Source organism: Capricornis sumatraensis, chromosome X, assembly GCF_032405125.1.
Source record: "Capricornis sumatraensis isolate serow.1 chromosome X, serow.2, whole genome shotgun sequence".
Lineage (NCBI taxonomy): Eukaryota > Metazoa > Chordata > Mammalia > Artiodactyla > Bovidae > Capricornis > Capricornis sumatraensis.
Genome location: NC_091092.1, coordinates 17,859,961 through 17,884,189, shown reverse-complemented (window position 1 = coordinate 17,884,189; position 24,229 = coordinate 17,859,961). Strand labels below are relative to the sequence as shown.

At 42.1% G+C, this 24,229-nt stretch overlaps 1 protein-coding gene across 2 annotated transcripts in view; it reads left to right on the top strand.

Moving 5' to 3' along the window:
- CHRDL1 (chordin like 1) overlaps window positions 1-24,229 on the top strand; it is a 129,985-nt gene that overhangs the window by 92,243 nt on the left and 13,513 nt on the right. For both annotated transcript variants that reach the window (XM_068962159.1, XM_068962160.1), the window contains exons 7-9: window positions 13,296-13,363; window positions 20,347-20,515; window positions 23,944-24,153. In XM_068962159.1, the coding sequence (XP_068818260.1) occupies window positions 13,296-13,363; window positions 20,347-20,515; window positions 23,944-24,153 (447 nt within the window). The remainder of the gene's footprint in view (window positions 1-13,295; window positions 13,364-20,346; window positions 20,516-23,943; window positions 24,154-24,229) is intronic.

Below are 24,229 nucleotides of genomic sequence, written 5' to 3'. Positions count from 1 at the left end.
TAAACTCCACTGGTTTTCAAAACCAGCTGGTTTGCTCTTCTTCCTGGTGCACAACTCCTGGGCTGAGGGGTCCAATGTGGAGCTTGGACCCCTCGCTCCTCGGGAAAGACATTCATGTTTATATCCCTCTCACCTTGCCAGGAGTGTGGGTCCTGACTAGATGGCAGTCTCCACCCCTTTACCTGTCTCATCGTGGTTCCTTGTTTATATCTGCAGTTGTGGAAAATATCTTCTGCTAGTCTTCGGGTCACTCTCAGAGGTAGTTGCTCTGTAAGTAGTTGAAGTTTTGGTATGCCCATGGGAGGTGAGTTCAGGATCTTCCTCTGCTGCCATCGTGACCCTACCTCCTGTTATGTGCCTCTCTTAACTCTTACTCCCCACAAGCTTGGAAGAATTTCCTACCCCTCTTTTGTCAATTAGGATCCTGCCCATCTTTCAAGACTCTAGCTAAAGTTGCGGCTCTTTTATTATTATTATTATTTTAATTTTTACAATGTTGTGTTAGTTTCTGCCATACAACAATGTGAATGGGCCATAATTATACATATGTCCCTTCTCTCTTGAGCTTCCCTCCCCTCCTCCCACACCCCTCTAGGTCATCACAGAGCACCAGGATGGGCTCCCTGTGTTATACAGCAACTTCTCACCAGCTATGATATGATATGATAGTGTATATATGTTGATTCTAATTTATCCATTCATCCCGCTCTCTCCCTCCCCCTCTTGTGTGGGGGACTTGTGTCCACAAGTCTGTTCTGTACATCTGTGTCTCCATTCCTTCCCTGCATCAATACTATTTTTCTAGATTCTGTATATATGCATTAATATATGATATTTATTTTTCTCTTTCTAACTTATTTCACTCTGTATAACAGGGTCTAGGTTCATCCATCTCACTAGAACTGACTGAAATTCATTTCTTTTTATGGCTGAGTAATATTCCATTGTATATCTGTACCACATCTTCTTTATTCATTCGTCTATTGATAGACATCTGGGTTTCTTCTGTGTTCTGGCTATAGTAAATAGTGCTGCATGCATCTCATTTAAATAGCCTTACCTGATCATTCTAGTCCTCATTGGTCTCCTTGTTTGACCACTTCCAGGGCTTGGTCAGGTTTTAGGAGCAGCAGCAGGAGACCCAGGTTTGATCCCTGGGTCAGGAAGATCCCCTGGAGAAGGAAATGGAAACCCACTCCAGTATTCGTGCCTGGAGAATTCCGTGGACAGAGGAGCCTGGTGGGCTATAGTCTGTGGAGTCACAAAGAGTTGGACACGACTGAGTGACTAACACTTTGACATTTTCACATTATTATATTCACTGTTTTATGAGTCTTGGCTCCTCAACTGGGAAGTTCTATGAGGAAAGGACCATCTTCTTCCTCTTTTGCCCCTAGCATAATACTAAGCATATAACTTATGATGGATTTGCTAAGAGGAAAGAGAGCCACAGTTATGTAAAGCTTTTGGCAAGCACTCAAAACTGTAGTCCTGCCTAGGGAGGCCGGAGAAATGACTGACCTTACAACTTACTCAACCCAAGCTCATTTATCCAACACATCTCCAGTTAGCCCAGGTGAAAATTTAATGTCTTTTTGTGAAATTGAGATATTTTTGCTAACTCCTTCATGGTAACTGAAACTGGAACCAATTATTTAAAAGCAATTTGTCAGTGTTCAAGACATCTGCCATTTTACCTAAGACTCTTGATTTCCATTTCCAAAAAAGCAGCAAAATTACACCTCAGACGCCATCTTTGCTGAACCCAGAGATCTTGAGGGAAGTGGTATGTGAGCTATTTCATTTTTTTAACATCATAAAAATCTACCAAATTTTCAAAGTTTTCAAAATCAAGGGAAATGAGAGAAAATAACAACTCTAAATATAGATCCTTACATATCAGTCAGGATCTCATTTTCTTTTTGCCCACATTTTCTGCAGAAACACTCCCATCTCCTGGTCATAATGGTAGGAAGGAAACACTGCTAATGCAAAACACTCCTTTAAAAAAATTAAAAATAACTCAATAATTTTTGAGATTGTATGTTCTTGCCTGAACAAAATGTATTGAAACACTCGATCTTTTCATAGCTGTAGAAGAGTTTGACCACCACTAGCAATTCCTTTTCAAAAGTGAATCATTCATGTTCATGAACATGGGACTATCTTAGAGATTTTCTATCCTTGTCTACTGCTCCTCTTCTAAACACCAACTGGAAGCTCTCTTCTTCCATGGAAACTTTCAGGTGGTTTTTGTTCTCTTTCCATCCCCTGTGGTCAGAATTCATCTTCACATCCTTGCTGACAATCCCAGGGCTCCCAGTCCTCTGAAGTCGTCATGTTCCTTCTTGGCATGTCTTTTATGTCTAGAATGTTTCCTTTGGACAGAAAGCCCTCAGACAGTGGATGGGACAGCACTGACTTTCATACTGAGTTTAACAAATTAATAGTGATGATTCCTAATTGGCCATCTGGGGTATCCTGTCAAGGTCAATAATGCCCCATCCCGTTGCTGGGCTGGAGGGTTTTTCATGTGTTTTATGAGTCTGGTTCTACAATAAAAATAAGAAATTCCCAGTGAAGCATTTCAGAGCAATTATTTCTTCATGGGTGGTTAAAGCCACTCTTCTTTCAGCCTTGTCCTTCTGACTACTTCAAGGGATATACCATGACTGCTCAGAAACACATTACTGGGTATGCCCACTACTCCCATTAGAATAGACTTCATGAACACTTAGACTTCAACGTTTGTGGAAGTTAATCTGATTTGTTAACTGACACTATAAACAGAGGAAAAAGAAACATCAGAAAGAAGAGTGATGGTAGGCAGAGGAATCATATTCGAACACTACCTATACTGTAAGAATTTCTAAAGTCCAGGTCTCCATGGCCCAGGCAAAGTGAACGTTTGATATAATTACCCAGTTGGTTTAAGCTAATTGTTGGAATGACTCCATCCACTTTTTCCTTGTTTTTGGCTATTAAAATCAGACCCACGTCTTCTGCTCCCACCAGGTAGTCCAGTCCTCTTTGGATGGGGCCAGGAAGCCAAAGTGGTATTCATGGAAAGAAGAAGGACCCTAAACTGATTGCTTTTCGTTTCCACGTTGACCAGGCAGTAAACAATGGTAGATCACTAAGTTTCCTTTTTCCATCCTGCTTGTTATTTTCCATTTTTGAAGGTGGTAGCACAGGACTCTATTTGGGTACTTGAATTTTTACCACTCAACTTTATGACTATGTAATTTGCACTGCCTCCCATAGGAGCAGTTATCTGTCCTCTCATGCATTACTTTAAGCAAAGAGAGAAAAAGAGGTTTAATTAAAATGCAGACTCCTTTTCTAAATAAAAATGAAAAGGGAGAAGGTACTAGCATAATGATGAGAGAATCTAATCATTAGTTTAGAAGGAATGAGCTGAAGGAATCTGTCTGCAGCCATTTTTATTTTTTGGTGTCTCCAGGACCCTGGCTTTGAAAATGAAATTATTCCCTTTCTATGTGTGGACATAAATTTTCTCTGTTAGGCTTCATTTTTTTAAAAATACAGGTGGTTTCTTTTGTTAAATGTATTGCACACTTGTGCGTGTGTGCTTAGTCACTCAGTCGTGTCTGACTCTTTGCAACCCCATAGACTGTAGCCCACCAGGCTCCTCTGTCCATGGGATTCTCCAGGCAATAATACTAGAGTGGGTAGCCATGCTTTCCTCCAGGGAATCTTCCTGACCCAAGGATCAAACCCATGTCTCCTGTGTCTCCTGCATCGCAGCTGGATTCTTTACCCTCTGAGCCATTGGGAAGCACACTTGTGAAGGTTCCTTAAGTTGGGTTTTCCCCACGTGTGGGCTACTCTTGAGAAGAAGAAAGAAGAAATGGAGGGAAAGGATAGGAAGAAGAGGGAGGGTGGATAATAGCTAACACATAATAACACAGTGTGCTAGGCACTGTCCTAAGCTCTTTGCATATACTAATTCATTTCATCCTTACCACCATATGGGTAGGTATTATTGTCTCCATTTTATAAAGAAGGAAACTGAAGCACAGATGGGTTCATTCATGTGCTCAAAGTCACACAGGTGAGAAGGGGCAGAGTCAGGATTTGGACCAGGCGGTCTGACTCCAGGCTGTTTTCTTTGCCATTATTACTATGCTGCCTCTCAGGTTGAGGGTGTGAAGCAACTTCAGGGACTCTTAAGTCTGAGGCCACTGAGAGTAGCAGACTTCGTGATTTCTCTGTTCCCAAGGGCCAAATATACTAACACTTCCAGAAGAGTCATTGGGACTACCCTGGGATGTAAAGACCCCATTTCTAACCATAAACGTTGATCTGTTTAATCACATCTCCATTGAAAGAGCAGAATGTGGGTCATGGGCCATGTCTAACTAAGTTTCATTATTCCCTCTTTTATGATGCCTTCCTGCAAACACATGCACATTCTCACAGTACATTAAAAAAAAAAAAACAGACATTTCTGATTTTTCTGGGTAATACTTTTGTACTCCCCTTCTGATTTGGCTTGCCACTGGTGGCAGGAGTTCCCTCCTTGTCTGTGTCTTAGTATTTCTCGAGCAGGTATTTTGTTTAAAGTGCTAAGAGCTTAAAATTGACAGCTCAAACAATTAAGTGCTTTATTTGACAGCAAGGTATTTTCTTAAAAAAAAAAAAAAGGGCTGTCCAGGAGTAATGGATAAAGAAGACGTGGTACATGTACAGTGGAATATTACTCAGCCATTACAAAGAATGAAATAATGCCATTTGATGCAACATCGATGGATTTAGAGATTGTCATACTGAGTGAAGTAAGTCAAAGAAAGATATATGACATCCCTCATATGTGGAATCTAAAAAGAAATGATGCAAATGAACATTTACAAAATAGAAACAGACTCCCAGACGTAGAGAATGGGCTTGTGCTTCCCAGCGGGGAAGGGTAGGGGGAAGGTATGGTTAGGGAGTTTAGGATGGGCATGTGCACACTGCTATATTTAAAATGGATAACCAACAAGGACCTACTGTATAGCACAGGGAACTCTGCTCAATGTTATGTCTCAGCCTGGATGGGAGTGGGGTTTGGGGGAGAATAAATATATGTATATGTATGGCTGAGTCCCTTCACTGTTCATCTGAAACTGTCACACCATTGTTTGTTAATGGGCTATACCCCAATACAAAATAAGTTTTTAAAAAAATGACTGTCCACCTTATGAGATACTAGAGCACACTTGCTCCCTCACCAGCGAATTTATAGAATTAGATATTTGGCAGTAGCTCCCCACCCCGCTCCCCAACCAAGTCTTCTGCTTCCATTCTGTTTTGCATCTCCAGCTTGGGTGTTGAGCACTGGTTATAAAGTGGCCCACCAAGGAACCTGGTACATAGTTACCTGGAGATTTCACGATCAGTTTTTTCCCTCTACTTACTCCCACTTTTCCTCAAAAACCCTTAGTTATTGCCTTGATTCTGCTGATTTCAACGTGTTCCTCGGAAAATACAGAGATCAGTTTTCCTTGTCATGGAGATCATTTCCCCTTGTCTTGGAAATTCATTTACAATTTCTATTTGCCTTATGATTAGAGTAACCATGGAATTTATCATCCCAACCAAGACACTTTTGAAAGTGAAAGAAGCAATCTTAACAATTATGCCTGCCAGCAAAACAGACATAAAACTGAGCTGTCCCAGATAAATGACAATCTATGGGCACCCTATTTGTGATGAGTGTGGTTCAGAAGTGGCCACATGCTGGCGTAGTTTTGCTGTCTGAGGTTTATCTTCATGGGTATCTCATAATCTCATTGTACACTTAGTCCTTTTGAGAATACAAGGTTTACTTCTGTGACCTGCTCTGACCAATCAGAGATTAATAGGAGCAATGAGAGTTATAAACAGTCTGAATTTTAGCCTAGCTCTTGACCATTTTTCAAATGCTTGTTCTCCATTTCTCTCATTACCAGAAAGCCAAGCCATTCCATCTCCATAGGGTACCACTCAGAGTATAATTGAGGTTTGAATAAACAACACATGTGGCTTTTAAGGTTAAATGAATATTGTTTGACATACAGTACACTAGAGTTGTTTTTCATTTTGGTTTTAAAAATTGGTTAAAATTACATCTTGGTGCTTCTCGGAATTAACTAGGATCCATCTGTCTCCATTAGAATCACTGGTTGTTTTTTTTCTAAGCCTTGGCTGAAAAAAGAAGCTTCCTCTTACTCAAGATAATATGTCCAGTGAATTAAGGAAAAAGGCAAAGGAATAGGTTTTGGGGGGCTTTGGTGCCTACTTTTTTCTTTTATGTCCTTGTCTCTTAGATACATCTGAGGTGAAATATTTAAGATTGTAAATGGACAAACCTATTTTCAGCTCTCTAGATAGACCCCACCCCAGTCTAAAACACCACTGATGTGAACATCTAAGAAGATAGTTCAAATTTAACTATTTAGCTTTGTTTTATATATAGAATAATTAAAATGTTGAAACCTTTAGGGGCTACTTATAGAATATTCTGGGCTTCCCAAGTAGCTAAAGAATCTGCCTGCCAAGTAGGAGACGAGGGTTGATTCCTGGGTTAGGAAGATTGCTTGGAGAAAGGAATGGTAACCCACTCCAGTGTTGTTGACCTGGAGAATCCCATGGATAGAGTAGCCTGGTGGGCTTCAGTCCATGGGGTTGCAAAAGAGTCAGACATGACTGAGCGACTAAACAGCAGCAACAGTAGAGCATTCTAGCATAGAGAATGCCATTTTGAAGATTTTGAAAGCCCAAAGGCAACAAAAATACCAGTAGTTTGTAGTTCCTAGTTGAGAATACAGACATGAACACACACACACACACACACACACACACACACACACACACCACAAGTAATGGCTCCAGTAGTTTTAAATGAAGAGAAATCGTTCAAATTTAGGTACATATAACTGTCTGCAAATGCTTAGGTGGTTATGCCACATTCATCTGAACTTGGATTAAGCATATTTAATAGTCTGCATGATAATTGACTTGTCTCATTGCTTTGCCATCTTGCCTCTCTGCTTATTTAACAGGGACTGTATGCTTCTATATTGCTTTAAGATTCTGTCTGGACTATTAAGTATTTAAAGACACTCTTTAAAAGCCTTTTTAAGACTCTAGGGTCTAAGTGTAATAACTTGAACTTCTTAGAAGGTCATACTGAATAAACATTTCATGTCAATACCAATCATTAAATCTACATTTAAAAAGGGCATATGATGAGGAGAGCTACTCTCTCATTTTTCTTTTGTAATTTGTTCTCTTTTGGCTGCTTCAGTTCGGCTTGAAACCACCTACTGTAGCATTTACATTTTGTTTTGCCATTTTGCTGGCAAATCTTTCCTGGTTTCAAATCTTCTCTCTGGTCCCATATTTTCATTTGGCTCAGGACATGACTTTGACCCAGCACTGCCAGCCAAAATGTAACAAGTAAATCCAAGTGCATCCCCACTCAGTCACTGTCAAGAGCAGTGTCATACCCCAGCTTTCCTGACTTGCAACCCAAGAATCATTTTATACTTTCTCCTTTGCCTTCCTCTTCCATTATCAAATCTTCCCTCAGGGTCTTATCATTTACATGTTATCTGCAGTAGTATGATTCACCCCTTCTTTGCTGTTTTCTCAATTCTCATGGCCTATTACATATTACTACAACAGCCTCCTGGTTGGCCTCCCAGATTCTACTTGCTCCCCAACCGGTCAACACCCCCTTGCCAGGATAAGCTTCCACAAATATTACTTTTACCATCGGCACCTCTACATAAAAATTGGTAACACGATCAAATGTGAATGCTTTAGTCTCTTTTTGAAGTTTCACGAGAATTATTTACAACCCTGTTATCTCAAAAGCCCATCCCCCTCTCTCCCTCCTTTTTTCTCTCTCCACCAGCCCCATTTCTCCTGTTTCAATTCTGAAGCTTCCACTCAAGCCACACCTTGCTTGCTGTGTCCACTGTGTGACTTTCTATTTCCAAAACTCCAATCCTTTGCAAATGCCATTTCCTCCAGTTGGCGATCCCTTCTGCCCATGTGACTGTCTGTTTATAACCTGCAGTTGTCGTGTTTAGTTGCTCAGCCATGTCCAACTCTTTTGTGACCCCATGGACTGTAGCCTGCCAGGCTCCTCTACCCATGGGATTCCCAGCTAAGAATACGGGAGTGGGTTGCCCTTTTCTTCTCCAGGGGATCTTCCTGACCCAGGGATTGAACCCTGCGTTGCAGGTGGATTCTTTACTTCTAAGCCACCAGGGAAGCCCTTATACCCTGCAATATCTACTTCTAAAAACATGACTTAACAATTCTTTGGGAATGGTTTCCATGATTACATCTGACTGTCCACTCCACACAGTTGAGCAGAAAGTGAAGAGGAACTCAAAAGCCTCTTGACGAAAGTGAAAGAGGAGAGTGAAAAAGTTGCCTTAAAGCTCAACATTCAGAAAACTAAGATCATGGCATCCGGTCCCATCACTTCATGGGAAATAGATGGGGAAACAGTGGAAACAGTGTCAGACTATTTTGGGGGGCTCCAAAATCACTGCAGATGGTGACTGCAGCCATGAAATTAAAAGACGCTTACTCCTTGGAAGAAAAGTTATGACCAACCTAGATAGCATATTCAAAAGCAGAGACATTACTTTGCCGACTAAGGTCCGTCTAGTCAAGGCTATGGTTTTTCCTGTGGTCATGTACGGATGTGAGAGTTGGACTGTGAAGAAGGCTGAGCACCAAAGAATTGATGCTTTTGAACTGTGGTGTTGGAGAAGACTCTTGAGAGTCCCTTGGACTGCAAGGACATCCAACCAGTCCATTCTGAAGGAGATCAGCCCTGGGATTTCTTTGGAAGGAATGATGCTAAAGCTGAAGCTCCAGTACTTTGGCCACCTCATGCGAAGAGTTGACTCATTGGAAAAGACTGTGATGCTGGGAGGGATTGGGGGCAGGAGAAGAAGGGGACGACCGAGGATGAGATGGCTGGATGGCATCACTGACTCGATGGGCGTGAGTCTGAGTGAACTCCAGGAGTTGGTGATGGACAGGGAGGCCTGGTGTGCTGTGATTCATGGGGTCGCAAAGAGTCGGACACGACTGAGCAACTGAACTGAACTGAACTGAAGCATATATATTCCATTTCCCTTTCCAGTTGTTACTCTGTTTGTGTGTTTAGGTTCATCTTATTTCCATATTGGTTACCTGTCACCTCCAAACATGTTGTAAATGTCTTAAGGGAAGGGTCCAGCCCTGATTTCCCTTCTCCTTATGACTTAGTATCAAGTTCTCTACCCAAGAAGCATTCGATATATGTTAACTGACTTTGGGGAGTTACTTTTTTCTTTTTAAAAATGTTATTGAAGGTGATTTACAGTCGATTTACAATGTTGTGCTAATTTTTGCTATACAGCAAAGTGATTCAGTTATAGTCATGGCTCAGATGGTAAAGAATCCACCTGCAATGCAGGAGACCTGGGTTCAATCCCTGAGTTTGGAAGATCCACTGGAAGAGGAACCCATTCCAGTGTTCTTGCCTGGAGAATCCCATGGACAGAGGAGTCTGGCAGGCTACAGTCCATAGGGTCACAGAGTCGGACATAACTGAGCAACTAAGCACAGCACAGCACATATTCCTTTTCATATTCTTTTCATGGTTTATCTTAAGATATTGGATATAGTCCCCCATGATATACAGTAAAACTTTTTTTGTTTATCCACCCTATATATACTGTTTGTATCTGCTAATCTCAAAATCCCAATCTTTCTGTCCCCTAGCCCCCTCTGCCTTGGCAACCACAAGTCTGTTCCCTGTCTGTGAATCTCTTTCTGTTTCATAAATATGTTTATTTGTGTTGCATTTTATATTCCACATAACAGTGATATCGTATGGTATCTGTCTTCCTCTTTCTGACTTATTTTGCTTACTGATAATCTCTAGGTCCATCCATGTTGCCACAAATGGCATGATTTCATTCTTACTTTATGACTGAGTAATATTCCACTGTATATGTGTACCTCATCTCCTTTATCCATTCATCTGTTGATGGACATTTAGGTTGTTTCCATGTCTTGACTATTGTAAATAGTGCTGCTATGAACATAGGGTTTCATGTATATTCTCAAATTATAGCTTTATCTAGGTAAATGCCCAAGAGTAAGATTGCTGGATCATATGGCAACTATATTTTTAGTTTTTTGAGGAACCTCCATACTGGTTTTTATAGTGGCTGCACCAATTTACATTCCCATCAACTGTATAAGAGGGTTCCCTTTTCTCCACATCCTCTCCAACATTTAATATTTGTAGACTTTTTAATGATGGCCATTGTGACTTAGACATTATTTTTTGATATAAACAAAGGTGAAAGCAACTTCACTTTTACAAGGTTAGTTATGGTTTCCAAAGAGTCTGCATGTGGTCTTTGTCTGCCATCTTTACTCAGACATGGAATAACCAGGAAGAGATAAGTATGCTATTGGCTAAGCACTTAATTCTGTATGTTTGAAGTTCAATTCAGTGCATAAACTGAGCATCTGATGTGTACCAGATCACTGACCCCCACCCCAGAGCTTCTGACTTACTAGGTATGGGGTGGGATCCAAAATTTTGCATTTCTAACAAGTTCCAAATTTATACTGATGTTGCTGATCTGGAGACCACACTTTGAGAACCAGTGATGTAGGCAACACAGAGGGAAGTCTAAGACATGGTCTCTAAGGATTTGCATTCTCTTTAGGGAAACGAGGTAGGCTCAGGAAACATTTAATAGCAGAAAATATTGTAAAGTGTTTTAGTATTCATTCATTCAGAAATTGAGTAAGTATAACTACATGCCCAGCCCTGGTCTAGGTGCTGGGGTTGGTTACATCAGGGAACATGATAGACAAAAACCCTTGTTCTCATAGGAGAATTTTAGTGGGAGAAAGCGACAAGAAATAAAATACATATACCACAAGATACTCTTGAGTCTTAGAATGGAAAATCAAAGATGGTGGTAAGAAGTATCAGAGCGTATTTGAAATTTTAAATAGGTGGTCAGAGAAGATCTCCTAATTCCATCATTTGATGAGTATTTATTGAGTGACTGTTATGTATCAGGTACTGTTATAGATCATGGTGATACATCCATGAATAATAAACAGGACAGGTCCTTATAGAATGAATACACTTATTTGGGAGCAGGGAAATCTGGAATTCGGGGTGTTAGCTCTCGTCAACTGATTATGTGAGTGAATGGCTCCTTGCCCTCTCTGAGCCTTGGTTTCTCCACTTGTTAAATGGAACTATTGGACAAAATTTCAAAATAGATGAAGTCCTATACATCTCTAAGGCTACAGGATGCTAAGTCCTTTATTGTGCAGTCGCTAAGTCATGTTTGACTCTTTGCAACCCCCTGTCCTCCATCATCTCCTGGAGTTTGCTCAAGTTCAAGTTCAAGTTGGTAATGCTATCTAACCATCTCATCCTGTGCCTCTACTCCTTTTGCCTTCAATCTTTCCCAGGATCAAGGTCTTTTCCAATTAGTCGGCACTTCACATCAGGTGGCCAAAGTACTGGAGCTTCAGCTTCAGCATCAGTCCTTCCAATGAATATTCAGGACTGACCTCCTTTAGGATTTACTGATTTGGATCTCCTTGCAGTCCAAGGGACTCTCAAGAGGATTCTCCAGCATCACAATTCAAAAATACCAATTCTTTGGCACTCAGCCTTCTTTATTGTCCAACTCTCACATCTGTACATAACTACTAGAAAAACCTCAGTTTTGATTATAAGGACCTAAGTCCTTTAGGCAGTAAGAAATATGTAAGAGTATTGGAAGAAGGCTTTGTAGAAGAGGAAAAACTGAAGGTTTTTCATAGTCATACAGGAGTTCTGAGGTGTGGGAGATGGGAAGGTAATTTCAGAAGAATAATATGAGCAGAACCATGGAAGCAAGAATGGGAGCCACAGGTTCACTGAAGAGTAAGGAGGTCAAAGAGATTTCATTGTAGAGTAGCTAAGATAATTGGATAGGAGGTAGATGCTCAGTAAAGATGAGGTGGGGGCTGATTATAGAGAGTCTTACATGGGAACCTACTGAGGATATTTTTTTGATCAGAAAACAATACCATTATATAGTCAAAGTAGTGTTTTAGGAAGATAAACCTAGAAATCACAGTTAGGTCTTCAACATTCATAATTTTTTTCCAAGAGATGATCTTTAAATCATGGAGGGTTAAAGCCATGCTTTGTTTTATGTTACTGCTCAATGATAATATTGGTATCAAATGAATTTTGAGGTCTTTTTCCAGCCCTAAACCAGTAAAATACTTGAACCAGTAACATGTTACTCATTAGAGTTAGGTTTTGAAAGTTTGGGAGATTAATTAGAATAGAAAATTCTTAATGTTTATATATTTTTGTATTCCTTGTTATCCCATGAGATATATGATTGAATAGATATTGGGTTTATTTTCAACCAGGTACTCTCTCTCTCTCTCTCTCTCACACACACACACACACACAAATAGTACTCATTTAGAGTGATGCAAATATCTCTAAGCTCTTCCCATCTGCTTATTTGGACGTAGATAACACAAGGCAATATTTTTGGAGATTATTCTCTTATTTTTTTATATTTAATTAGCTGAGGAATATCAATATCTGTTGTGCATTTGTCTTTCTCAAGGCTGAAAGTAGAATCTTTATCCTAAAAGCAATTAGTCTAGAAGGAACTAAAATGATAAGGGTTCACTGTTCAAAACTTGGGTCGTGGAGACTCAGAGAAAGGTGTCTCAGGCAAAAATAGAAGATATGGGTTGTGTAAACACTCTGACCACAGCAAGTTTTACGTTAACTTTCGGATCAAGTTATACCTTCTTAGAGACATAATGGTGAATTTAACAAATCATGACAGACCAAATTCACAAAACTCTCATTCTTTAAGGATAGTTTAAACACAAGTTGAATATGACCTGTAAAATACTTAACTGTCTTTGGAATAAAATAAGCAGAAGTGACAATGATGGCTATATTACAGTGGAAAGTGATGATTTTCCCTTTCATTTTCCAAATTCTGTGTAATATTGCTGGATGGTCTATTTTAGAAAGTGGCAACTTTCTTTGAAGTTGTCTTGAAAAATGAGGCACACCCTGGCAGAAGTCTTTCAGCGTTGCTGTTCAAAGAACAGCCATAATGGCTACAATGTCTAAAGAACTTTGGGATCATAGAACCAAAAGGGTTACTGGGTCACAAGGATGATATTTTTCCCTTCTATGTATATATGATTCTTTATTTCTTTTTAATAAACAGGGGATGGAGAATTGTCATGGGAACATTCTGATGGTGATATCTTCAGGCAACCTGCCAACAGAGAAGCAGTAAGTGTGAATAGCTCAAATAATTCAAGACTTCACAGCATCAGGCCAGACTGCCCTCCCTCCAGGACCTATCTCTAACACCATTTTTCATCCCTGTCCTCGGAAATTTGAATGCCATCATCACCAACCTGGAACCATTTAAGTGTGTTATGTAATTGGTAACCGAGGCCAGGACATGAATACAAAAAAATCATAGCCCAGCCTTTAGGCACTCTTCATCTAAATTAGAAGTCATCCTTTTGGGATGACTTGCCAAATATTTGTCTTCTATAAGGAAGGCAAATCACTACCCCTAGCTCAACAGTGAGGACCTTCTGTGGGATTGCAAGCTAGGTCAGCCCATCCTTTGGGCATAGGTACCTTGGACATGTTCACATAAACCCTTCCCTAAGTTGTAGGCTCTCAGTCATACAGCTGGAAGAGAGGAAGGGTAGCAGCCAGATTCCCTTTCTCTACCTGCAGCATCTTCTCTTTTCCCCTCTTGGTGCTAATCTCAGAATAACTCTTAGGAGTGGTCATCTCTATGTATAGTCGTATCATCTCTTATTCCTTTTTATTTTGAAATAATTAACAAGAAAGAAACCCTCCAATAAATATATGTTTAAGTACAGTGACACTCCAGTTCTCTGAAAATCAGAAAAGGAGATGGTCCAGTTCGAATGATCTATCATATTTTGGGGCTTTATATATAGAGAGTCCACATGGGATTGTATGAAATCATGAGTGTGCAACTTTTGAAAATGGTAAAGCATTATAGAATTTAAAGAATCTTTAATTTAATAAAAAATGTACAAAAAGTACAAAATGAACCAAGGCATTCATTGCACATAAATGGGCATTCATCATACCCTTGTACAATAGAGGTATGTGTGCTCAGTCACTTCAATCGTGTCTGACTCTTTGCGGCCCCATGGACTGTAGCCCACCAGGCTCCTCTGTTCATGAGATTTCCCAGGCAAGAATACTGGAGTGGCTTGCGATTTCCTCCTCCAGGGGATCTTCCTGACCCAGGGATCAAACCCACATCTCCTGTGTCTTCTGCATTGGCAGGCGGATTCTTTACTGCTAGCGCTACCTGGGAAGCCCACAATAGAAGTAAACAGAGCAGTCAATGTAGAATTATTTTCATAAAAGCAAGACAAAAGGAGACAACCTACAGGCTATCTCTAGAGGCTTGGTTAAATAAACCCAGCCTATGGGACATCACGGAGAAGGCGATGGCGCCCCACTCCAGTGTTCTTGCCTGGAAAATCCCATGGACCGAGAAGCCTGGTGGGCTGCAGTCCATGGGGTCGCTAAGAGTTGGACACGACTGAGCAACTTCACTTTCACTTTTCACTTTCCTGCATTGCAGAAGGAAATGGCAACCCACTCCAGTGTTCTTGCCTGGAGAATCCCAGGGATGGGGGAGCCTGGTGGGCTGCCATCTATGGGGTCGCACAGAGTCGGACATGACTGAAGCGACTTAGCAGCAGCAGCATGGAACATCATACATTTGTTAAAAAGAATGTGGTACTGAACATCAAAATGCAGTAAAGTGGAGGGAGTGCCAAGATATAGTCTGAAAACAAACAACATTCAGGATACAATGTATACTGTCATTTACTTCTGTAAAAATTGTCAGTGCATATATGTAAATGCATACTAAAAAATCTAGAAGATCATATACCAAGGGGTTAAGAGTGATATTCTCAAAGGGGTGCAAGTGGGCAGGAGGAAAGGTGCGTGCGTGCTCTATGCTCAGTCATTTCAGTTGTGTCCAACTCTTTGAGATTCCATGGACTATAGCCCACCAGGCTTCTCTGTCCTTGGGATTCTTGAGGCAAGGATACTGGAGTGGGTTGCCATGCCCTCCTCCAGGGGCTCTTCCCAATGCAGGGATCGAACCAGTGCCTCTTAGGTCTCCTTCATTGGCAAGTGGGTTCTTTAACACTAGCGCCACCTTTGTGTTGTATCTTCTGTATTATTTGATATATTTCAATGAGCATGAATTAGTTTTGTAATAAATTTAAATGATTTTGAAAACTTTAGGAATTAGTTCTCAACAGACATTGTATATAAGGTAAGGAATTACAGGTCAGGCCCAAGAATCGTGAGGGTACAGAGAAGGTGTTGATCCAGGACCTAATAAAATAATGAGTACCAACACAACATCTCAGTGTGGCTAAGGCCACCACATGTGCCACTTCTGACTTCATGTCCCCAGCTTGCCAACGCCCTCAGCAGTGAGATTAAAGGATTTGCATTTATTTTATTGCCTAATCATATTCTTTTCAAGACACTCCTGTTTCCGAATGAGTGGAGAAGGATTTGTGGGTGGAGTGGAGAATACTCTGGATGTTTCGAAAAAACAGCACTCCTGCAAGAGAGTGGGCTTTTCAGCTTGCAGTTTCCTATAGACCCCAAGGAAGAATTTTCTCCATCCAGAGATAATACCAGCTTTATACTAAGTGAGATTCCTTCCAGATCCTGATAGGAGAGGATATCAGTCTCCCTGTTCTGTGTTGTGAACTTCACTTTTTTCTCAGCCCCAATTTTTTTTTTTATCATGGTATGAAATTGAGAGTGGCTAAGTTAGTCACTGCCAACCAGATGCCATTCTAAGCCAAATTTAGGTCTCAGTCACCTTAAGCTGGGTGCCTTAGCCCCCAACACTAAGCACTGTGGCCCACTTGGTGGTTTTGCTGGTAATCCCATTAATTTTCATTTCTTCTTGACTTCATCACAGGCTAGCCCCGCCTCCATCGTTGTATTTCAGCCTCGTTTCATTGTTCTTCTTAAACTGCTAGTCACAGGACTGGACTTAATCCGATACTTCCCATAGCAAAAAAGGTCAGATATATAAGGCAGGACCTTGAAAGAGTTATAAATTTTCAAAGGAGGTCAAGACCTATCTTTAGAAACAAATATTTGGGCCTGGTAGGCCAGAATGTCCAGATGGTTCCACTTTATTATAAATAAATATTTTCCTTTGTTCTACAAGGGATAGATACTGTGGGATATGATTTAAATAATAAATAGCATCTGTGGTAACAGAAAAGTATGTACCTGGCACATAGTAGGCACCCAATAAATATATCTTGAATAAATGGGCATGGAAGGTGGAGTGAAATGTATGTGTGCATGTTGTAAAGATGGAGGGCGGACCATTCCTTAATGTTGATTCATAAGAGTTTCTCCCAAATCAGAGAGAAATTCTTCAAACTTATTAGAAGGTAAGAGAATCCCTTCTGAATACCTTTTGCAGGCCCATGGGAGGGAAAGAAGGGCAACCATAACAACACATTTCCTTCTTTGTGGATTTTGGGTTCTTTTTTTTTTTTTTTTTTTTTTTGGCATTGCACTGTGTGGCTTGTGGGATCTTAGTTCTCTGACAAGGCATGGAACCCGTGCCCCTTGCATTGGAAGCTTGGAGTCCTAACCACTGGACTGTCAGGGAAGTCCCAACAACACATTTCTGATTCAGTAGACGGTGCTCTTTAGTAGACTGTTCCTATTCCCAGGGAACCATCACAACCTTGGGTCAACAGAAACAGAGCTGATTGGTTTATTTTGCCAAGTGGGCTGAAAACCCTCAGTTTACCAAGTTTTACAAAATGCACAAGTAGGAGAACCTGCGATTCAGTGATGACTCCTTTGTAAAAACAGTTTCCCCAGTGGTGCATGGGCATGCACCCTCAGTCGTGTCTGATTCTTTGTGGTTCCATGGACTGTAGCCTGCCAGGCTCCTCTCTCCATAGAATTTCCCAGGCAAGAATACCCCAAGAGTGGGTTGCCATTTCCTGCATTTTCATACAAAGTTGCTTCAGTTGTACCCAATTCTCTGCAACCCCATGGACTGGAGCTTGCTAGGCTCCTCTGTCCATGGGATTCTCTAGGCAAAAAATACTGGAGTGGGTTGCTGTGTCCTCCTCCAGGGGATCTTCCCGACCCAGGGATTGAACCTGCAGGCGGATTCTTTAGCACACACAGTGAGTGCGCTTGCAAAACTGTAGCACAGACACAGAAACAGGAAGGCATTTCCCAGGCCATTTCTACACTTTCATGTTTTCCTATCTCTGCCAAAAAAAGCCCATATATCTTAGACACTGGAACAAGCCAAGAAGAAATTCCCGGGTAGCTTCTACCATGGCAGGGTATTTTTCCAACACCCGGAAAAACTGTGTAACAGCCAGCTCAGAAGCCTGAGATATTTGTCAGTCCTGCAAGTCAGTAAATCAAATAATACCAAAATATTGAGCAGAAGAAAACAAAGCCTTGCTATGTGATCGTTTCTACCTAACTGGTTTTGACCTGCTTCCTCAAGCAGCCTATTATTCAAGGCTGGTTTTAAAGATAAGCTCCAATTTCACTTATAACTCCAAGGTGTTAATGCCTCTTTCTCCTTCCTGGTAAGTTCTGAGGTCAGACAGGCCTCTGGTAAGCCTCTTTCCTTTGTTCAAGGGAACACTCTTAAAGAGCCATTACTCCTAAATCAAAATCACACATCACCACCCCTACCCTGGGGCCAAAACAGAAGATCCTTTCTGTCAGTGATTCTCAACCTGGGCTTCACATTATGGTTCCCTGAGGAGTGTCTAAAAATCTCGTTGCCCAGGCCTTACCCCAGACCAATTCAATCACAATCCCTGGGGGTGGGATCAGTATTTTTACGGCTCCCCAGGTGATTCTCTGTGCAGCCAAGGTGGAGACCAGTGGCGTGTGTGGTTGTGAATGCTGTAGCAGACTTCTGTATAGGAGAGAATTTTTCTTTGCAGCAGCTTTTAAGCAAATATTTGTGGACTCCTGAGCTTAACCAGATATGATCTCTCTCATGTCCCCCTCCTGTTAGCCTTCCTCTCTCCTGCCCTGCTCTCCCACTCTTCTGCCATCTCCCAAAACTCGGCCTTCACTGTCACCCCAAATTAAGTCCCCCTTCTTCTTGGCCTCAGTTTCTCTGTCTGTAAAACAAGTCTTAAGTGAAATGAGGTTTGGAGAGGGCTGGGCTGGCCTCTGATCAAAACCCCTGAGGTTTTTTTGTGTGTGTGTCATGAATCATTTTTCTACCCTTATCATATGTCCAGGCTCTGAGTCCCTGGTACCGAGCTTTTCATTTTGTGTTTGCCCGCATGAATCAGAGAACTCCTTGTACTTGCAGCTTATCCTGGGTCAGCAATCTTCTCTCCCAAATTCTAGCTCCATCGAACCTCCTCCTTTCGGCATCTGTAGGACACCCACCAGCCAAACTGTCCTCTCTTTGGCAACTGTATTCCTTTGGCAAAACTTTACCAAACTCTAGAAAGGACAGAACAGTCTGTAATGGCCTTTGTGGAATGTGAGTTGATTGTGGCAGAAAAAGACATATGAGCCATTGTGGGAATGAAAAATATTCGCACTGAGAATACTGTCTGTGTGCATGATAATAAATTGATGTAAATTCTTATTGTGTGAGTTTTTATAGCAATGTACCAGCGTGGGCTTTTCTTAGATATAGAATTAATGTTTTCTTTCTCTTACTCCAGCTCCTATTCACTCTCTCCTTCTCCCACCAAGGCCTTCCCACCCCCTAACCAGGAGAGTAATAATAATTCCCAAAGCTAAATTTTCTACATGTGTATCTATAGAGCATAACTATAATAAATGTTTTATGGGATGGTGGGGTCAGGGGACCCCATAACTACCATCTCAATGTTCCCTGCTATTTCTGTCATTGAATATAAGGATCTTCCTTTTCAATTGCCTGGTTCTTTCAGGGGATCCCCCTTCTCTTACCCCTGACAGTTAGCCCTAAAACACACTATTATTTGGTTTTAAGCCTTAAGGTTGTAGCCTCTGTCCACTCCATTCTCTTCTACCCCTATTCTACTTCATCTCCTGGATGAGGGTTGCATAGCAGAATATGGACTTATCATGTGTCTTGAACACTTGCTGAAAGAGCAGTGATGGAGTCATCTGTACTTACAAGACTCTAAGCTTTCATGAGGGACTGTGGCTTTCCTTGATCCATTCAACAAGGCTTTGATGAGCGCCTTCTAGAGGATGGAGACTATTTTCAGGCACTGGAGATACAGCGGTGGATACAGCAGTCTTCGCCTCTGGAGCTGACATTCTAGTGTCATCCTACACAATCAGTGCTTCTGTCCACAAAATGTCTGGGGTATCTGTGCCCTGCTGTGTGACTTAACCTCATTGCCTGCATCTGCGTGCATGTCAGTACCTCTTATCCAGATGAGACTTGTCTCCTGCCTCTTCTTCCTATCCAGTTCACCCTACACATTATCAGGACTCAGTGTTTTGAAACACAGCTTTTTTTTTCCCCCATACTTAAAAAAAAAAGAAATCCCTGAAAGACTTCTACACTCTCACTTCTATTGCCTACCAAATAAAGTTCTCGCCCCTTAGCCTGTCATTTCAAGTCCTCCATGATCTGGCTCTAACCCACTTTTGGAATGTTATCCTCCAACTGTTCCCTTTTATGGATTCTGTGTTCTCTGCTACACCTTCTCAACTTGGAAATCTCTGCCTGAAATATTCCTCACCAAGTCTGCCTGTAAAAAGTCTACTTACCCTTCATGGCCCAGGTTGCAAACTCTCCCCGACTACAAGCTCTCTGTCTTGGTCTTAATTTGCACAGCATTTTATCCTTCTCCTTTGGCCTCTCTCACACTCTGCCTTGTATTGCAGGCAACAATCTAACTTCCTAAACCCAAAGGTGAGATTCTTGGGAACAGGAAAGATACTTTACCCTGGGGGATTATTTCTCCCTCGAGGCTAGTCTGTGAATCTAGTCTGGTCTCCTACCAGGAGAGAGACATCTCAGCATGCTACCTGTGCTATTGGTCCTACACGCCCCAATGTCTCTATTGGATTTGGGTGGACATGGAGTTAAGATTAGAGCTCATCACCAAAACTCGTCACACAGCCTCTAAGGTAGCTAGATCCGTCTTAGTCTCCTCATGCGCAGAATCGGACGGGGCTGAGTTTGTCCTTTTGTCATTTCACAGAGGCATTCTTATCACCGCTCACACTATGATCCTCCACCGAGCCGACAGGCTGGAGGTCTGCCCCGCTTTCCCGGGGCCAGAAGTCACCGGGGAGCACTCATGGATTCGCAGCAAGCCTCAGGGACCATCGTGCAGATCGTCATCAATAACAAACACAAGCATGGACAAGGTAAGGGACAGGCTTCTGTGGTACCACACCCAGTTGGGGCCTCAGCAGCCCCAGCCTCTGGAGGGCTGGAGCTGGGAAAGGACCCTTTATCCCGTGCATATCAGACATTCCCACATGGATCACTTACCATCCAGTCTACCATGCCAGCGTGGACAAGCAGCTCCAGGGGACTGTCAGTCCAAAGGCCATAGTTTATATTTCAGGCATATATGTCCTTACTGAAGGACAAAAGGTGAGAAAGCAGTGAATCTAATGCACCATCAAGCATTTTATCCCTTGCCCCTGGAGGTTGAAAGTCATTTGGGAAGGTTCACTGGGGCTTTAACAAGATGAAAGGTGGTTTGTTTTCCAGCCGGACACCCGATCTTCAAAGGTACTCAGCTCTGAACACTTCTAAATTTCTCATCCGAACCTTAGAAATAGCAATTCTTACCCCTCGTTGCCCCAGCTTCTCCTGGGACTCTCATTGAAGGTACTTATTCCAGGCTCCATACACAGGGATTCTAATTCATACGAGGAGATTATGCTTAGAAATGAGTAATCCAGTGAGAAATCCAGAAACCTCCTGGCTGAGCCACAGGCAGACTGATTAGGTTAGTACCACCGTGTAGCCCACTCAGAAAACCAGCTGACTACAGCAGGTACCCACACGAATCCATGGCCCCATTCCCTCCTGCACATAGTTCTCCACCGAGACCCTGCACCACACCTCCCTACCCCACAAGTAGTGGGGTGGGGGGAGAAATTCAATCAAATAATTGACTGCTTCTTACTTTTCTAGGCATCCTGTCAACCAGCTCATCAGAGCACAAGCTCAGCTGGTTCCTTATTATGAAACCACAAACATGTTTTGTTTCCTTTAAAAGAAAAACAAATCAAAGGCAGTTCTCTGAATGGGTTAAAAGTAATAAATTATTAAACCGAATGATTGAATAACATGGGTGAAAAACAATCCGTTAAAAGAACTCCTACTATAAATCTCAACAAAGCTAGTCAGGCCAAAGCTAGTTGATCACATCTGTTACTAGTTAGATGTAAATTTCAGATTACAGATTTTAAAAAATTAATTGCTTTTGAAACTAAGAGGCTTAAAAGAAGAACATTCAAAATAAAACTCTTAATAAAAAATGGTGATGTATTAGCAGAATTGGAAATATTTACTATTGATCTGGGTTTGATTTGAAATTTATTATTTTGAAATTCCAAGGCATTCTGATATGAATTTACTAAAGGAGGAGTTTAGGTAAAGATGCAGTTTGATTTTCAATCTTAAATTGCCTTGAATAGATTCCATTTGCTCTGAAAGAATTTCAAAGTCTTAAAAAACAGGAGGGGAAATGGACTTTGAAAAATCCTAAATCCCATAATTTCCACAGACCTCTTCATTTTCAGGGCAGAGGCTCATCCCTTCATTTCTCCGTGTCCTACAAAAGCCCCAGCTGGTTTACATTTATTCGCTACCCCCATTAATTTGGACTCAGCCATTCTCTCCTGACCTTTTTCTGTTATAGTTCACTGGAGAGTCACTTGTGCTCACCTCCAACTCCCAACACCCCAGTTGGATGACTCAAAATCATCTTGAGAATTTGTTGGTGAGGAGAAGGCTGCATTTTACCCTAGAGAATCGATCTCACTGTATCACCCTTCAAAGTGTAGGCTCTCACCTAGTCTGGATGATTCCCCTAGTCCAGATGTTTAGGGGAGAGGTAACCTGGCTCTCCATCACTGTGGGTCCTGCCTGCCGTGCTTCTATCCCTCCTGCTGACAGCATACTCCTCTGAGATACATCTCCTCTGTCCCTTGCTAGACCCCAAGAGGAGAAACAATAAGACCCCATCATTCTTGAGTCCAGCCTAAGTTTTCCTGAAGCAGAATCTGCACCCACGTGATCACATTGTCCAGAAGGAAATGCCACTGTCTGGCGAGGAGAGAGAAGAGGGATGGACAAGAGAGAGAACAACACATCTGGTCCATCTTGTCCTGTGATTCCATCCTCACTTTATCTTTCTGTAATTTGGTTCCTCTCTGGTTTAGGGTCTTTGAGATCTTTACATAGATTGACCTGTTAGAGTGCCTAGTACTAGAGCAGCTCTTACAGAGGATAAGAAAAGGCAGCCAACATCGTCCGTATTTCCTAATGTGACCCAGTGGACTTGAAGAGAAAGAAATAGCCCAGTGAGTCATCCTTCTGAGGCCATTGTCTTGCAGCCAAATCATTCAGTTCCTAGAAACGCCCCAAGCGGGGCTCCTTCTCCCACCCTTGCCCCTCCTTAAGTGATAGGACCCACCCTAGAGATGTTGTTGATTTCAGTGCCTACAGGTCTCCCCGGGTATGATGAGATGATGGGAATAATGAGAAACACACCCAGTCCCTGTCATGGCTGGAAAACTCCAGAATGTCTCAGCACTTTCCAAAAGGAGAGAACTCATTCTCAGACCTCCCTGTTTGCAGCATGGGCAGGTCTTACACCAGAGCCTAGCTCTGTGCCTTACCTTAGGAGTCAGATATGTTTTGGTTGGTTTGCACTGAAGGTTATTCCTCTGACCCTTTCCCTTCATAGGCCCTACGGCCTGCAGCCCAAATGCTTGTTCTTGCAAGCTCCACCCCCCCCCACCAAAAAAAAACCCTGGAAGCTGGTGACTTCTCTTCCAGTCAATAAATGTAAGACCACCAAAGGGTAGCTGGAGGGCAGGCAGTGATTCACTGTAGCCAAATCTCTACAGCCGCTATGAAGAGATGGGATATTACCAGAAGATTAGAGGCAAAAAAGGCTTACCTTCCACCATTTACCCAGGAGGGGTGGGTCCTTTTCCTCTCAATCTTGTCTCAGCACTTTCTTTCCCATGTCAGAGAGTAAGCTAGCACTATTAATCTCCATACCCACCTGTGTTACTAGATCAGATTCTCATAGCATTTGACCTGAAGGGATTTGCTTCAGGATCTGGAAAAACTCAGCACTTTGAGAAAAGCAGTAGTGTTTGCTTCTAGCCCCCCTGGGCAACAAACCTTCCTGGGAGATTTTCATGCCTAGAAGCACATCCACCTGGGCCATCCCAATCCTCTATGGAACTGCAGGTCTGAATGCATCATTCTAGCCGAGGTTCCTTATCAGACACCCAGGACACACAGAACTCTGCTTTCATACATCCATTCATTCCTCCATTTAGAAGATATTTATTGATGGCCTACTGTGTGTCAGGCCCTTGTGGGCATCCAGAGGCCTGTTGAAGATCTGGAATAATTGCTGACAGTGGAACAAGGCCCACGCTCTTTTTGGTTACAGAAGCCGCTCAGTGAACCTATCTCTATGGCCACGACAAGAATGAAGGATGCTTGATGTCTTAAGGGGTTCAGGGCTTGGGCTCTGAGTACAGGGGCCCATTTCAGCTCGCTAGCCTTTAATTTCCAGTCCTGCGTTCTCTTCCAGTGTGTGTTTCCAATGGAAAGACCTATTCCCATGGCGAGTCCTGGCACCCAAACCTCCGGGCATTTGGCATTGTGGAGTGTGTGCTGTGCACTTGTAATGTCACCAAGCAAGAGTGCAAGAAAATCCACTGCCCCAATCGATACCCCTGCAAGTATCCTCAAAAAATAGACGGAAAGTGCTGCAAGGTGTGTCCAGGTAAAAAGGCAAAAGGTGCGTTGGTTGGAAGCCCTGCCTTTGGTTGACCAAGATTCCTCACATAGTCATCCTCAATGTTCTTTGAGCATCA